At 38.0% G+C, this 14,771-nt stretch overlaps 1 protein-coding gene across 1 annotated transcript in view; it reads right to left on the bottom strand.

Annotated features, from left to right (window-relative positions):
• Positions 1-14,771, bottom strand: part of GSTCD (glutathione S-transferase C-terminal domain containing) — a 132,189-nt gene that overhangs the window by 6,431 nt on the left and 110,987 nt on the right. The window contains exons 9-10 of the mRNA XM_029235395.1: positions 4,331-4,464; positions 2,164-2,194 (exon numbers count right to left, since the gene is read on the bottom strand). Coding sequence (XP_029091228.1) covers positions 2,164-2,194; positions 4,331-4,464 — 165 coding nt within the window. The remainder of the gene's footprint in view (positions 1-2,163; positions 2,195-4,330; positions 4,465-14,771) is intronic.

The following is a 14,771-nucleotide window of genomic DNA, read 5'->3' as shown; positions in this document are numbered from 1 at the left end:
CTTTAAAGGGACAGAGAGGTGATGAGTCTGCACTGCACTCTTATATCTATCTGCAAGTAGCCCAAGGTGAGTGATTACTCAGAGTTGAGATGACTGCACTGCTCCCGTGACAACTGTTCATTCAAAACAGCTGTAGTTTCCAAGTGTGTAAATGATCTCACCTGTCAGCTTAGCAAACAGTGTTGAACTCAGATCAATCATTTGTCTCCTTAGTCTTTTGTACATTCAATTTGAGGCTTACATCTTTTAAAAAGCTTATCATGATTACCTTATTAAATAAGTGATTTGCAGTGTTGGTTCTTTTTGAAGGGTTATTTTTGTCTCAACTTTTAAGTTTATTCTGATTACCTTATTAAATAAGTGATTGTGTGATGTTGGTTCTTTTAGAAGGGTTACTTTTGTCTCAACTCTAAAAAAGAAAACTTCTTTAATGGCCACTATAAAATTTAGTGGCAATGGGTAGGATACTAATAAAATGATTCAAATGAATAACATTTACTAAGCTCCCATGAACTGGCATAAAGAGACTGAAGAATTTAGAATTATATAATTTGAAGAAAAGCATGCTCTTTGTCCTCATGTTTGTAAATTAAGGTTCACTTTAAGTAAAGGTAATGTCAAGGCAATCACAACCTCAGATGAGGTTTGTTTCCCTTGTCCTGATAAGTCTCATCATATTTTATTGGAATTATTTGTGTATGTGTTCTCCCCAGTAGAAGTTAAATTCTGAAAGGTGAAGGCACATAGTAGGTACTCAGTAAAGGCTTGCTGCCTAAATTGAACTATGGAGAAAAATACTTCCAAGGTGACTCTCAAGATATCCGGGCACTAGGTTCATTTAGTTCTGCCTGCCAGTCCACCCACCATGGTTAAGAAATACTGAGATACCATCTTGCAATAGCATCCGAGAGGTTAAGACTTCTCTGTAGAGCATTTACACCTAAGACACTCAAAGGGCGGGTAGCCAAGCAGCTCTGGGGGTGTGGGAGAAAGAGGAGATAAAGATGAACTGAGGTACCAGGGAGTTTTATGCTCTCTGAAAGAGCCTGGGTGTCCCATCTCTCCCAACTCTAGAAAGTTTACATTTTTTCCCCAGCCAGTGAGGCTGTGGCAGCCTACCTCCTCACTGCCCTAGGTTTTTCCCATATACCCTCTTAAGAGTTTGCTTTACCCAGCATCACTCAAGTACGGATTAAAAACAAAGGTCTAGTTTTTGGTTATTTATTTTTTGCTCAGACTGGTGACTCAAAACTATGTAATGTTCTGACTACCGCTGGAAGACAGTTCTCTGTGGGTCTCAAAACTATGTAATGTTCTGACTACTGCTGGAAGACAATTCTCTGTGGGTCTCTTGTGTTTCTTCACATCTTATAAGCAGAGGCACTGTCTCTGTTCCAGACCAGGGGCTGGCAACCCAAATCTAGCCTATGAACTGTTTTTGTATGGCTTGAAAGTTAAGAATGGCTTTTACATTTTTGAAGGGTTGTAAACCAATAAAAACAATGACAAGGACAATGTAGAGTATGTGGGAGATTTGCAAGTGGCTAGCAAAGCCTAAACTATTTACTATCTTACCTTTTACAGAAAAATTCACCTCTGTTCCAGATTATCTTTTCAAAGACATTTGTACAGTGAATGGCCTTGGAAGCTATACAGTGTTTCCCTCTAGAGAAAAGGGGAGGCATGCTTACTTAAAGACTACATCGTAAAACATCTGAGTTTCCTAAACTCAGGTTTCCTCCCCTATAATGCAACTCACTGTATATATGTAGGTGTCCGCTAGCCCTGTTTGTGCTGCCCTGTGGGAACTGGGCCTCAGAGAGTCAGTGTAAAAATGATGATAGTCTGGCTACTCCTACTGCTGTGAGCAATTCTATCCCTTGTCTCTGACTCAGGAGTTTCCTATCTTCTGCCAGCATCCATGAAACTGTGGCAGGCTAACTTGTTAGCTGGTGAGTCGGGTAAACTCTCGGACCTTTCATAAATCTTGTCAACTACTTGAAGATTAATCTTGATTTGCCAACAAGAAAAAAATCCGTATTAGATGTTCATGAGTAATTCAAGTATAACTATAGATTATATACTCCATTACAAATTTGAGAGGGAAAATAAAGAAGCAATGAAAACTATGTGAGGAAAACATCTAGATCTTTTTAAAGTTACCTTGTATGATAAAGTTTTCTTGAATTGTTCACTGAAATAGAAAAGAGAAAAGAATTACTCATTTTAAATACCAAAGATTAAGAGTAGAAATAGTCTTGAAGAAATTAAATTATAAACAAAAATATGTATTTTATCTGAAGAGTATATAATACTGTCCTGAACTAAAAACTACGCCAGTTTGAAATATCTTTATAAAAAGACAAAAGTATACCATCGGTATGTAATGAATTTTAAAGAATTTCTTTCAAAGATTGTTTACACTATTAGAGAAGTATAACTTTTTTCTCTTCCCCACATGGGTGCACACAGATTCAGGCACTTTAAAAATGTAGGTTTTATTGTTATTCAGGTGTGGTGAGGCCAACAAATCAGGAGAGGACTGCCACTGAAAAGAAAGTTTGTTATTCAGAGTTCCCAAGAAGAGGGGGCAAGCCATGTCATACAGGGTCACATGGGGAAGCACCAGGTTGATCAGGAGGCAGAGACAATGGGGTAAAACACGGTCAATAGCCTTTATTACGTATTCCAGGAATGGCAGGGCAGAGTGATCAAGCTTAGGACTGGCCGGTTGGAACAATGTCAGTAGGTTCTGAAGCATAGGGGCTATCCTTAGTTGTCTGGCACCTGGCCCTAGGGTGATGAGGGCAAAGGGCTAGTGACCTGGGAGTTGTCCTCTAATGACAAAGGGGGCAAATCTCAGTAAATCTACAGAGATGTGAAAAAGTTGACAGTCCCTAAATTGAGGCTTTAAAATCAGTTAAGTGAGACTGCAGGCTGAACAACTCAAATTACCATTCTTAAGAATCTTTATAGTGCTAGACTTACAAATTTCTTGATGGGTTTAAACTACACATTTTATCTGTATAGATTTAGAATAAAATAAAGTTTCAAGTATTGAATAACCCTCAAATTATATTTTATTTTTTGCTTTTCCATAGATCCTTTGTTCTTCTCTCAACAGTTGCAAATTATAGGAAACAACAAAATAATGAAATAAAGAAAAAGGCTATTATTTTTACTTTAAATTACTTAGAAGCTCTTAAGTACAAATTCAAATGGAAATTTCGAAGGTTTCTAAAAAGCAATGATGAAAATGATCAAGAAGTCTTTTTTGACACATGATAGGATAGACTTTCCAAAACTAGCATATTTAATCTCTCCTATAATTAAAATGATCAGCTGGATTCTCCGTAACTATAAGTCAGAGTGAAATGTCATAAACACCAAGAATGGCCCTCCACTAGGTTGAGTTAAAGTGGTGAGAATTAAAATGTCTCCCTTTTCTATGTGGGATAAGGAGGACTGTAAAAATGGCCATTGAGCTTGCAGGTTAACCACCACCACTCGCGGGCAGAATTTAAAACTACTACTGTTACTACTGTAGTTAGCAACAGCTCACATTTATGGAGTGCTTACTCTGTGCCACTTCTAAGTGATTAATGTATATATCATTCAATTCTCATAAAAACCTTGAGGTAGTTACTATTATAATCCCCCTTTTGTAGATGAGAAAATGTAGGCAAAAAGAGTTTGAGTAGATTGCCTGAGGTGAAACAATTTACAAAAGCATGTGGAGTTGGACTTCCCTGGTAGTGCAGTGGTTGAGAGTCTGCCTGCTGATGCAGGGGACATGGGTTCGTGCCCCGGTCTGGGAAGATCCCACATGCCGCGGAGTGGCTGGGCCCGTGAGCCATGGCCGCTGAGCCTGCGCGTCCGGAGCCTGTGCTCCGCAGAGGGAGAGGCCACAACAGTGAGAGGCCCGCGTACCGCAAAAAAAAAAAAAAAAGCATGAGGAGTCAATACTTGCATCCAGGTGGAATACTTCCAGGTCCTAAGCACTTAACCACTACACTCTACTGCCTCTCACAGGTGATGATTTCCATTTAGAAGTACACAGAGAAGTGCTGAAGCTGGCAGACTTCCAGTCAGCTGACTCCTGGATACACTCGCTTCTAAATTTCAGCAAGAGCTGGATTTAGGAGAAAAAAATCAAGGGCAGACATGGAGGAGATCCTCTCTTCCTTATACAGCTTATAAACAATACTTGCCATTGTGGAAAAAGGAAATGAGCTCAAAACTGAAACCTCCCTGCAACTTTATACCAAATGAGTTTTGTGTACCAATTTAATACCCATATTGGTGCCTTTGGCAGAATACAAGATTTCACCTTTTTGGAAAATTAAACTTTGAGGTGTTCTGAATGAAACCATAACAGCAAGGGCACGTGACAAAGGAAGCCCGTGTTTTGATGCACTGCTCAATCACCATGTCTGTTGCCACTCCACAAGCATGCAACGCCACCTGGAAAACAAAACCAGACCTCAGCACTGAGTTATTTTTTAACTAAGAGTTCTACTTTGTGCCATTAAAAAAAAAAAAAAACCTTTTGTGAGGACTGTTCCTTAAGAGGTATCAAGTTACCAGAATATTATTTCATAGTAGTTTAAATAGTTCTCATTTGGACATACCAAAGGACTAATTAGCTATTCATATTAATTAAGAAAATTAAGCAAGAGGTTGCAAGATTACAAATGGAACATTTGTAATGAAGCACAGGATTCATTCAATGGAAAATCTGATGTCATGTTAAATATGGAGAATTCAATATGTATGCACGTCTAAACTAATGCTCTTGCTGATTGAAAATTCAGTTCAGCTGTAGCATGACGGAAAGAACTCTACATTGGAATCAGAATTTCTAGTCCAGAACTGCAATTGGCTGTGTGATCCTGGGCTGCATAAAATTGAACTTCTTTGGGCCTCAGTCTCCTCAAACATAAACTATGGTTAATAATACTGACAATGCTGTTGCAAAGATTTAATAGAAGTGTATTTGAAAACAGTATTTCAAATGCTGCCTGAATAGACTCTAATCAGTGTTGTCTAAAACTGATCAAATCATATTTATGTAGCACCTGTTCATATTCATATAATTACAATTCTTAACACTGAATGATGAACTGTATGAAATATTTTTAATGGGTTTATTTAAAAAGGAAAAACATTACGGATTGAAGTCATGATTAGCACATCAATAATTCATGAAAAGAAAAATAACTTTAAAATGATTTTAAAACATGTTTTTGGAACAAATCCCTTAAATATATCTATACTGTTTTACAATCTAAAGTAGACAATTGTGAAAATTATTAGACTAAATAAGGAAAACTAGAACCCTGAAAGAAAATCAGATGTAGGGATCTTGAAAGATGAAGCATTTAGTCAGAAAAATGCTCAGATCTCCATTTCATTCTGAACAGAGGCAAATTGTATTGGATTATAATTGTTCTTTCTAGACACAAATCTCTCAACTTCAGGGTAAGGAGGCACTTTTAGGGTAAAGACAAAGAGATTTTCTGGAAATTTCTGGATGTTAAGTATAAGTCAGATTCCCCTTTTGAACTGGAAAACCAAAAACAAAGTTGTACTGAGAAGAGGAAAGCAAGCTCTCTGCTCGCAACACTGTTCCTGAATTCTCCCCTCCTACCAGGCGTCCATCACCTCCATAGAAGTCAACAATCCCTATGGTTGCTGTCAACCTCCCTTCCTGCCCCACCATGAAAGAAGAGCCTAGGCAGGCTGCCGTCCAGTGAAGGCAGCACCAACTACTGGAGAATTAAAGAATCTTGGTTTCTCATCTGCCCCTTTATTTAACCAGCTTTGCAGGGTAAAAATCGGGCTAGTTCTTATTTTCGTGAGTAGCTGGAGAAAACCTCATAGTAAAAATTATAGACGCATTTTTCCCTGGAGGGAGAGAGAAGAGACCCAACACTCACCTAGTGCCCTTTATGTGTTGGCAGCTATGCTGGGTGACGGTGCGCAGATCCTTCTGTGCTCACAACAGCCCTGAAAGATTTTATTATCTCCATCTGAGAAGTGAGGAAACTAAAGCTCGGGGAAATGAAGAATATGCTCACAACATAGCAGCTCCTGAAGGGTGGGATCCTGACCCAGAGCCTGACCTCAAGTGTTAATCACATCAGGCTGCTTCCCAATGAAACTCTCTTAAAGAAAAGTTTCGACAATTTATTTTTATAAATCTCCCTTTACTTAGGTTCACATTCCTTTTGCTACATGCTAAAGAGTGAGTTTATTTCCCTCACTTAAACAAAACAACTAATTCTAAGAACTATTTACAGGATGGATTTTATTAGGTCTAAAAGGTTTTATTGCATCACATGCTCCTAATTTCCATGCCATCAAACGCAGGTCAGAAAAAAACAGGCAAATAGGGCTTCCCTGGTGGCGCAGTGGTTGAGAGGCCGCCTGCCGATGCAGGGGACAAGGGTTCGTGCCCCGGTCCGGCAAGATCCCACATGCCGCGGAGCGGCTAGGCCCGTGAGCCATGGCCGCTGAGCCTGCGCGTCCGGAGCCTGTGCTCCGCAACGGGAAGAGGCCACAACAGTGAGAGGCCCGCGTAACGCAAAACAAACAAACAAAAAACAGGCAAATAATGATATAGATCAATGAAACCATATGAATACAAAAATTTTAACATGCAACAAAGGTGGCACTTCAAACCACTGGGGACAAGATGGACTTTTTAATAAGTGACGTTGGGTTAACCTGATAGCTCTATAAAAAATAAAATTAGATCCTTTCCTCTCACCACACATAAATTTCAAATGGGTTAAAGATTTAACATGCAAAAACAAATTAACAGATAAAGAGACATAAGTAAATTTCTCCATAACCTAGGGGAGTGGGAAATAATTTCCTAACTATGTCTGAAAGTCCACATATAATAAGGGGTAAGGTTAATAAGTACATCAAAGTAAAAATGAAAAAAAAAACCTTTCAAATGAAAAAACCCAAAAATTATATGTAAAAAGACAAATGATAAAGAGAGAAAAAGATTTGCAATTTATAGCACAAAAGGTTAATATCCTTAATATATAACAAGCTTTTAAATATAAAGAAAAAGCCTAATAATCTCATAGTAAAATGGGCAAAAGATTTGGACAGTTCATGAACAATAGTATGCAAATAGGCCATAAACCAAAGTTGTTCAATATTGTTCAAAATAAGAGAAATAATTATTGAAATTATACTAAGATAATTATCTAATGATCACCTATTAGTGTGGCAAAAATCCTAAAATTTGATAACAGTCTATCAGCCAGACTGTAAGGAAACAGATACCATCATATATTGCTGGTGGGAATACAAAAATGTCACAACCCTTTGGAGGAAGAACTTAGCAATATTCAGCAAAATTATGTGTAATTCGTGCTTTCACTTGTAATAAAATCTATCCAGTGGACACACTGACAAACATATAAAAAGATTTATTCACTGAAGTAATATTTGAAATAACAACAAAATGGAAACAAGCCAATTTCCCACTGACAGAGCACTGGTAGAATAAATGTAATGGAGTACTCTGCAGCTATAAAAAGGAATGAAGACTATACATGGCTATGGAAGATGCTATTGCATAAAAAATAACGTTTAAAAATTCTCAAAACTATTTTCAGTAATTATTGTTACTGTTTGTTGTTTTAGAACTCTAATGTGCATATTATGGGATAAAACAAGAAACATGCTATGTCATCAGGAAACAGAATTTTTTTTAGCATAGAAGAAAATATAAGAGATAGACAAGTGAGGTTAGGTTAAAATCCCACAGCGCTGAATTTAAGTTGGAAGTATCAGTATGAACCCATGAAGGTTTTGTTTAATAAACAAACAAATAAATAAATAAAAGGTATTGCCTAGTTCAGATGACTGAAAAGCCTAGAAACAAAGACCAAACCAGTAGCAATGACCATCCCGAGTACCTACACTGTGGTAAATAATAGCATCTGCTCTTAAAAGAATTTTGAGCTCCATGGAGACATAGCTGATGTCAGACATGAGGCAGGAAATACACAAGATGAGCTGGAACGTCTTGTTATACTGAAAGCATGGATGCTATCAGATACCACTGAAGCCTTGTCAAAAACACTCAGGAGCCAATGGGAATATCTAAGCATCAATGAGAACTGTAACATCAGTGGACTGAAGTATTTCAAATATTAAATTGGCGAGTCAATAATAATTATACCAAAAAAAAAAAAGCGTAACTGGTCACATCTGGCATATAACCAATTCACTTTGAAAACTGGAAAATACAGAAAAATAATAAAGTTTTCTCTGGTCTTTCCTATGTGAACTGTACCTCAGTGTAACCAAATAGTTGATAAAGGAAAGTAAATGAGGCAGAATATTAAAATAGAAGACTGTCAGCAATTTGCAATCCTTATTGAAATAATGAGTTGGGGCAATGACCATGAATGCTGCTCACATTATACAAGAGACAACCAGACATGGGTCTACTGATAGAACACACCACCACCTGTGATGTAGTCTTATCCCAAAAGTGAACCTGGATCTGATTATGTCTCTACAATCTAGACCTAAGTAGCAATCTCTAGGCAATACAGGGAACAGGGTAGTACATGAAACAAAACCAGGGGGATGAAATCAGCAAAATCCACACTGCAGGAAACCCTAAAGGACAAATGACATGGTTATGTAAACAAATAAATTGCAAAAAAAAAAAAAGAGACAGGGATGGTATGGTAGGCAGAATGATCTCCTAAAGATGTTCACATCCTAATACCTGGAATCCGTCAACATGGCAAGAAATTTTTGCAGATGTAATTAAGATTAAAGACCTTAAAATAACAAGATTATTTTGGATTACATGGGTGGGCTCAATCTAATTATGTGAGGCCTTAAAAGTAAAGAACTTTTGGGCTTCCCTGGTGGCCCAGTGGTTGAGAATCTGCCTGCTAATGCAGGGGACATGGGTTCGAGCCCTGGTCTGGGAGGATCTCACATGCTGCGGAGCAACTAGGCCTGTGAGCCACAACTACTGAGCCTGCGCGTCTGGAGCCTGTGCTCCGCAACAAGAGAGGTGATAGTGAGAGGCCCGCGCACCGCCATGAAGAGTGGCCCCCACTTGCCACAACTAGAGAAAGCCCTCACACAGAAACGAAGACCCAACACAGCAAAAATAAATAAATTAATTAATAAACTCCTACCCCCAACATCTTCTTAAAAAAAAAAAAAAAAAGTAACTTTCTCAGGCAGGAAACAAGAGATGAAATAGAAAAGTCAGAGAGAAGGACTTGACCCACCATTACTGGCTTTCATGGTGAAGGAGGCCATGAGACAGGGAGTGTGGGTAGCTGTAGAACCTGAGAACGACTCCCGTCTGACTCAGCAAGGGAACAGGAACCTTAGTCTTATAACTGTGTGGAGCTGAATTCTACCAACAACTTGAACAGTCCTGGGACCACTCCCTCAGAGACTTCAGATAAGAGCCGAACCAAGTCAACAGCTGATTTTGACCTAATGACACCTGGTGCAGACAAACTAGTTGAGTTCACCCGGATTTCTGACCTACAGAAATAATATGTTATTTTAAGATAACATTTGTTATATGTTGAGATAATATATGTTATTTTTAAGCTGCCAAATTTGTGGTAATTTGCTACAGCAGAAATAGAAAATGAATGCAGATGAAAACCTATAGCTATTAAGCCTTAAGATTCACATCAACCATTTCCATTTTTGTATCTTATTTCAATCCTTAGTAAAATAAATACACGAAAAAAAAATCATGAGACAAGTGGCATGGAGAGCTTCTGCAGCAACATGAAGTTGAGTGATTTTGTTGAGGAATTTGTTATTCTTTCTTATTGATCATTAAAAGTCTATAATTATTAATAGTTCTAGAAACTGCACAATTCATTGATTCATTAATCGGTTCATTCATTAATTCACTCAGCAATCACTGGGCATTTCCTATATATCAGTATTATGGTAGTGGCTTGGAATACAAAGGTCAAAACTATGATCCCTTTCTGATGCTCTGTCAACAGTGACAACTTAATCCAAATCACGTAATACATTAATTAACTCAAGTGCAAATTGCATAGGTTTAAGCAACTCACAAAGTTCTGGTTATTTCATGTGCTAACATGTGTGACTCACAGGGGATACAAAGAAGAGTAAAACACTACACACCAACAGCAACCAAGTAGTACCCAAACCTGTATTATACAAGACAGAATGCATTAAGTGCCATTAAAAGTACAAATAGAAACATCAAAGGAGGGAGTGGGATATTCAGATGGGGAAAAATCAGGGATGGTGAACTGGAGGAGGTGGTGTTTGAGGAGGGCCTTGTAGGATAGAAAGGAATTCCGAAAGCAAAGGAGCAAGAAGCACAGCAGCAAACAGCAGAAAGCACGTTCCTGAAGCATGGAGTGACACTGATAATAATGCTAATAATAATAATATAGATTTGAGTAATGCTAAGTGCTTATTCTAACTGCTTTACATGGATTTACTTGTTTAATGCACAACCCTATGAAGTAGGTACTATATATATTTATTTTTTCTACCTATTTTATTGTGGTAGAAAAACAGAGAACATAAAATTTACCATCTTAACCATTGTAAGTGTACAGCCCAATAGTGTTAAGTATATTCACATCATTGTGAAACAGACCTTCAGAATGTTTTCATCTTGCAAAACTGAAACTCTATACCCATTGAACAACAACTTCCCTTTTCTCCCTCCCTCCCTCCAGCCCCTGGTAACCACTATTCTACTTTCTGTTTCTATGCATGTGACCACCTTAGATACTTCATATAATGGAATCATACAGTATTTGGCTTTTTGTGACTGGCTTATTTCATTTGGTATAATGTCCTCAAGTCTCATCCATGTTGTAGCATTTGATAGGACTTCTTAATAATATTCCATTGTATACACTCATCCCTTCATATCTGCAGGTCTCAGATCTGCAGATCAGTCAACCTCGAACTGAAAATATTAAAAAAAAATTCCGGAAAGTTCCCAAAAAGCAAAACTTCAATTTGCCATGCACCAGCCACTATTTACATACCATTTACATTGTACCTACAACTATTTACATAACATTTACATTCTATTAGGTATTATAAGTAATCTAGAGATTATTTAAGGTATCAATATATGAAAGAATGTGTGTAGGTTATATGCAGATGCTATGCCATTTTTTATAAGGGACTTGAGCATCCTCGGACTTTGGTATATGAGGGGGTCCTGAAACCAATCCCCCATGGATACCAAGGGACAACTGTATATATATGTACCACATTTTGTTTACCTATTCATCCATCCATGGACATTTGGGTTGCTTCCACCTCAGCTATTGTGAACACTGCTGCTATGAACATGGGTGTACAAATATCTTAAAGTAGGTACTGTTTTAAGATGAGGAAATTGAAGCCCAGAGAGGTCAAGTAACTTGTTCCAGGTGACACAACAAATTAAGGACCCCAACTCAGATAGTTTGGAGTCTTCCAGCCTAGATAACTACTCTATACGAATACAGTAGTCCCCCCTTAGCCACAGGGGATATGTTCTAAGACCCCCAGTGGATGCCTGAAACCAGGGATAGTACCGAACTCTATAAATACTGTTGACCCTTAACCAATGCGGAGTTTAGGGGCTTTGACCTCTCCCCCCTATCCCCCGCCCCACGCAGCCAAAAATCTAACTAAAGCTTTAGAGTTGGCTCTCGCTATCCATGGTTCTGCACCTGTGGATTCAACCAACCACAGCTCATGTAGTACAGTAGTATATATTTACTGAAAAAAATAAGTGGACCCGTGCAGTTCAAACCCATGTAGTTCAAGGGTCAATCAACTATACTATGCTTGTTCCTATGCTGGGGGTGTGGGTGGTGGCTGGCAGGGGGAGAGGGTATACAGCATGGAAACCCTGGACAAAGGGGTGATTCATGTCCTGGGCTGGTTGGAGGAGAGTGTATAATTTCAAACTTATGAATTGTTTCTTTTTGGAATTTTCCATTTAATATTTTCGGACCATGACAGACCAAAGGTAACTGAAACAGAGGAAAGCAAAAGCACAGATATGGGCGGACTATTGTATACTTCCTCTCATTTTATTCATCACATTGGTCCTACTATCTTCTGGAATTACAACACCATAGGGGACTAGCATGTATGCAGTGTCTGCTAGATGTCAAGATCTTTACATAGATTTTTTCTTGATTTAATCATTTAATTCTTTTAAAAAAAATTTAATACTTTAAATAGCTCTTATTATCTCTTGTAATAACATGACAAGATCACCTAGCCAGCAAACATTCCAGATGAACTCTGAATCCAGGTCTGACTCCAAAGCTCACAGGTTTTCCATTACATCATGCTATGCCTTCTCTGACCAACATACTTGGAGCTGGAAGGAACCTTAGAGACCATCTTTTTTAATGAAGAATTTCTGGGTATCACTCTTAGGTTCACCACTGATTTAAGAGAAGAAGGAAGGGGATATGTGCTGGTTACACATAAAGGAAGTGACAAAGAAAGGAAAGGATGAAGCGAAATACATCTAAATTTTTTTCTTAAACCATTCCTATCTACAGAAACTGGTATGAAATCTAATTTCTAATTACATTTAAAGCATCTGACCCAGAGAGTTTGTAATATAACATATAATGGAGAGATAGATTTATTAATATACACACTGATAGATCTGACAACTGTAGAAAGAGTATCAAAACATAAACTATGAGTATCTAATAAAGGTTAATGTGCTGGGGGAAAAACACCCATATTTAATCAATGGTTCGCTGACAACATAGCAAACAAGTGTTTCACTGACTGACCCCCCAAAATTCAGTATTGTGGTTCTCTGTACATACACTGAATTCTAATAAAGGATAAAAATTGAACTGTAAACTTATCTATTGGCCAAGGTAATGCATATTCCAAAGTAAATGTAAATATTTTTGATCCAAATAAATGCTGCAGAATTCACGGACTATAAATTAAGGACCTTTCCTTCACATTTCTACTTCAATTAATCTATATGTCATAAAAGTTTTAACTATAACACATCTTACGATGTAAGCCAATGAAACATAACCGAACAGGCAGGAGACCTCAATCCACGTATCTTTGCTATATGTGGTGGTAAATAAACAAAATTAATCATCACTCACTCTCAGAATGCCTTTCAACTGGCAGCTTCTAAAAAACAAGGCAAGATTCTAGACAAACTGATTGGTTCTTCTCTAAGAAAATATATGTTGAGAAAGATACCCACATAGTCTAAGAACACATATGTTGGTAAAGATACACATACAGTCTAAGAACATATATGTTGGTAAAGAGTATGTATTGATTTTTAATGTAAGACATATTTTGACAGATAGTAAGACTATGCCTTATTCATACTCCCAAAACTAAGCTTGTGCTAGATGTATTTGTGACTGTACTAGGCATCCTGTCCTTGGGGGGTTTTTGTTTGTTTACTTTTTAAAGATTCATTTAACATTTATTAGCCTTTTCCTAGTCCAAACCATGCATACAGGTGTTGTTATTCCCCATTTTACAAAAAGGCCAAGTGGCTGGTCCAAGGTCACAAATGATGAAGACAAGATTTAAATTCAATCTCTCTGACACCAAAAGTTATTCTAATTCTCTATGTTCCCATTTACTCCTTTCTTTCGATGTGGGGAGTGAACAGGAAGTCAATGACTGGATTCTAGTCCCAGCTCTCACATTAACTTGCTATGTTCCTGTTCCCCAGGTGGAGCTTCAACTTTTATATTTACAAAATGAGAAGGTTGAACTGAATGACCTCTAAATTTGCCCCAACCCAATCATGCTCTGAGCCTTTGCTTCTCAAAGAAGGATTCTTAACCAGATATCTTAGAAGCAAGCTTGGTCCCAGTTGTGCGCTTCTGCTGCTCCTCTTTAAAAACTTTCACGCAATTATGTTATAGGTAATTGGCTTTAAAATTCAAATAATGCCAAAAGGCACGTAATGACTCAAATAATGCTAAAAGGCATGTAATGACAAAAAGAGTTCCTTGTTCCGTACATACTTCTCTACCCCGAAAGAAAATCTGGTGACCAAAGCTAATGCTTTTCAACTCATTGGTTTTCTTTCCTGAAATCCACCTCTGTTTTTCTATATAATCAATGTATACTGCTCTTTCAAATCAAAACTACCTGTGCCGTACTTTTTTTTTTTTTTTTTTAACATCCAAGACTTTTCCTGCACAGAAGTTCTGTAAAATGCTCTATGGTAAAATTTTCCACTGTGTGAAAACTGTCAAATAATTGGCCAGCTCCATTTTTTTTTCCTGAAGACATCTTTCCTGGGCCTCCCGACCTTTTATTAAAACATGGACTCACTGCTTTCTGTGTCTGCTACCTAGCTCTGTCTGGTCCTGTGACTTCCCTTTGCCATCATACCAAGAACTCTCTTCACCCACTCTTGATTAGATACCACTTACTCCTTTTTATTATCTACTCTCTTATTTTATTTTTATTTTAAATTTATTTATTTAGTTAGTTATTTTTGGCTGCGTTGGGTCTTTGTTGCTGCACGCGGGCTTTCTCTAGTGGCGGCGAGTGGGGGCTACTCTTCCTTGCAGTGCACAGGCCTTTCATTGCGGTGGCTTCTCTTGTTGCGGAGCACCGGCTCTAGGCACGCGGGCTTCAGTAGTTGTGGCGTGTGGGCTCAGTAGTTGTGGCTCACGGACTCTAGAGCACAGGCTCAGTATTTGTGGCGCATGACCTTAGTTGCTCCA

This window comes from Monodon monoceros, unplaced genomic scaffold (assembly GCF_005190385.1).
Source record: "Monodon monoceros isolate NGI ecotype Baffin Bay Population unplaced genomic scaffold, NGI_Narwhal_1 Super_Scaffold_20, whole genome shotgun sequence".
Lineage (NCBI taxonomy): Eukaryota > Metazoa > Chordata > Mammalia > Artiodactyla > Monodontidae > Monodon > Monodon monoceros.
The sequence above is the reverse complement of the archived record's forward strand: the minus strand, read 5'-3'. Positions and strand labels throughout refer to the sequence as shown.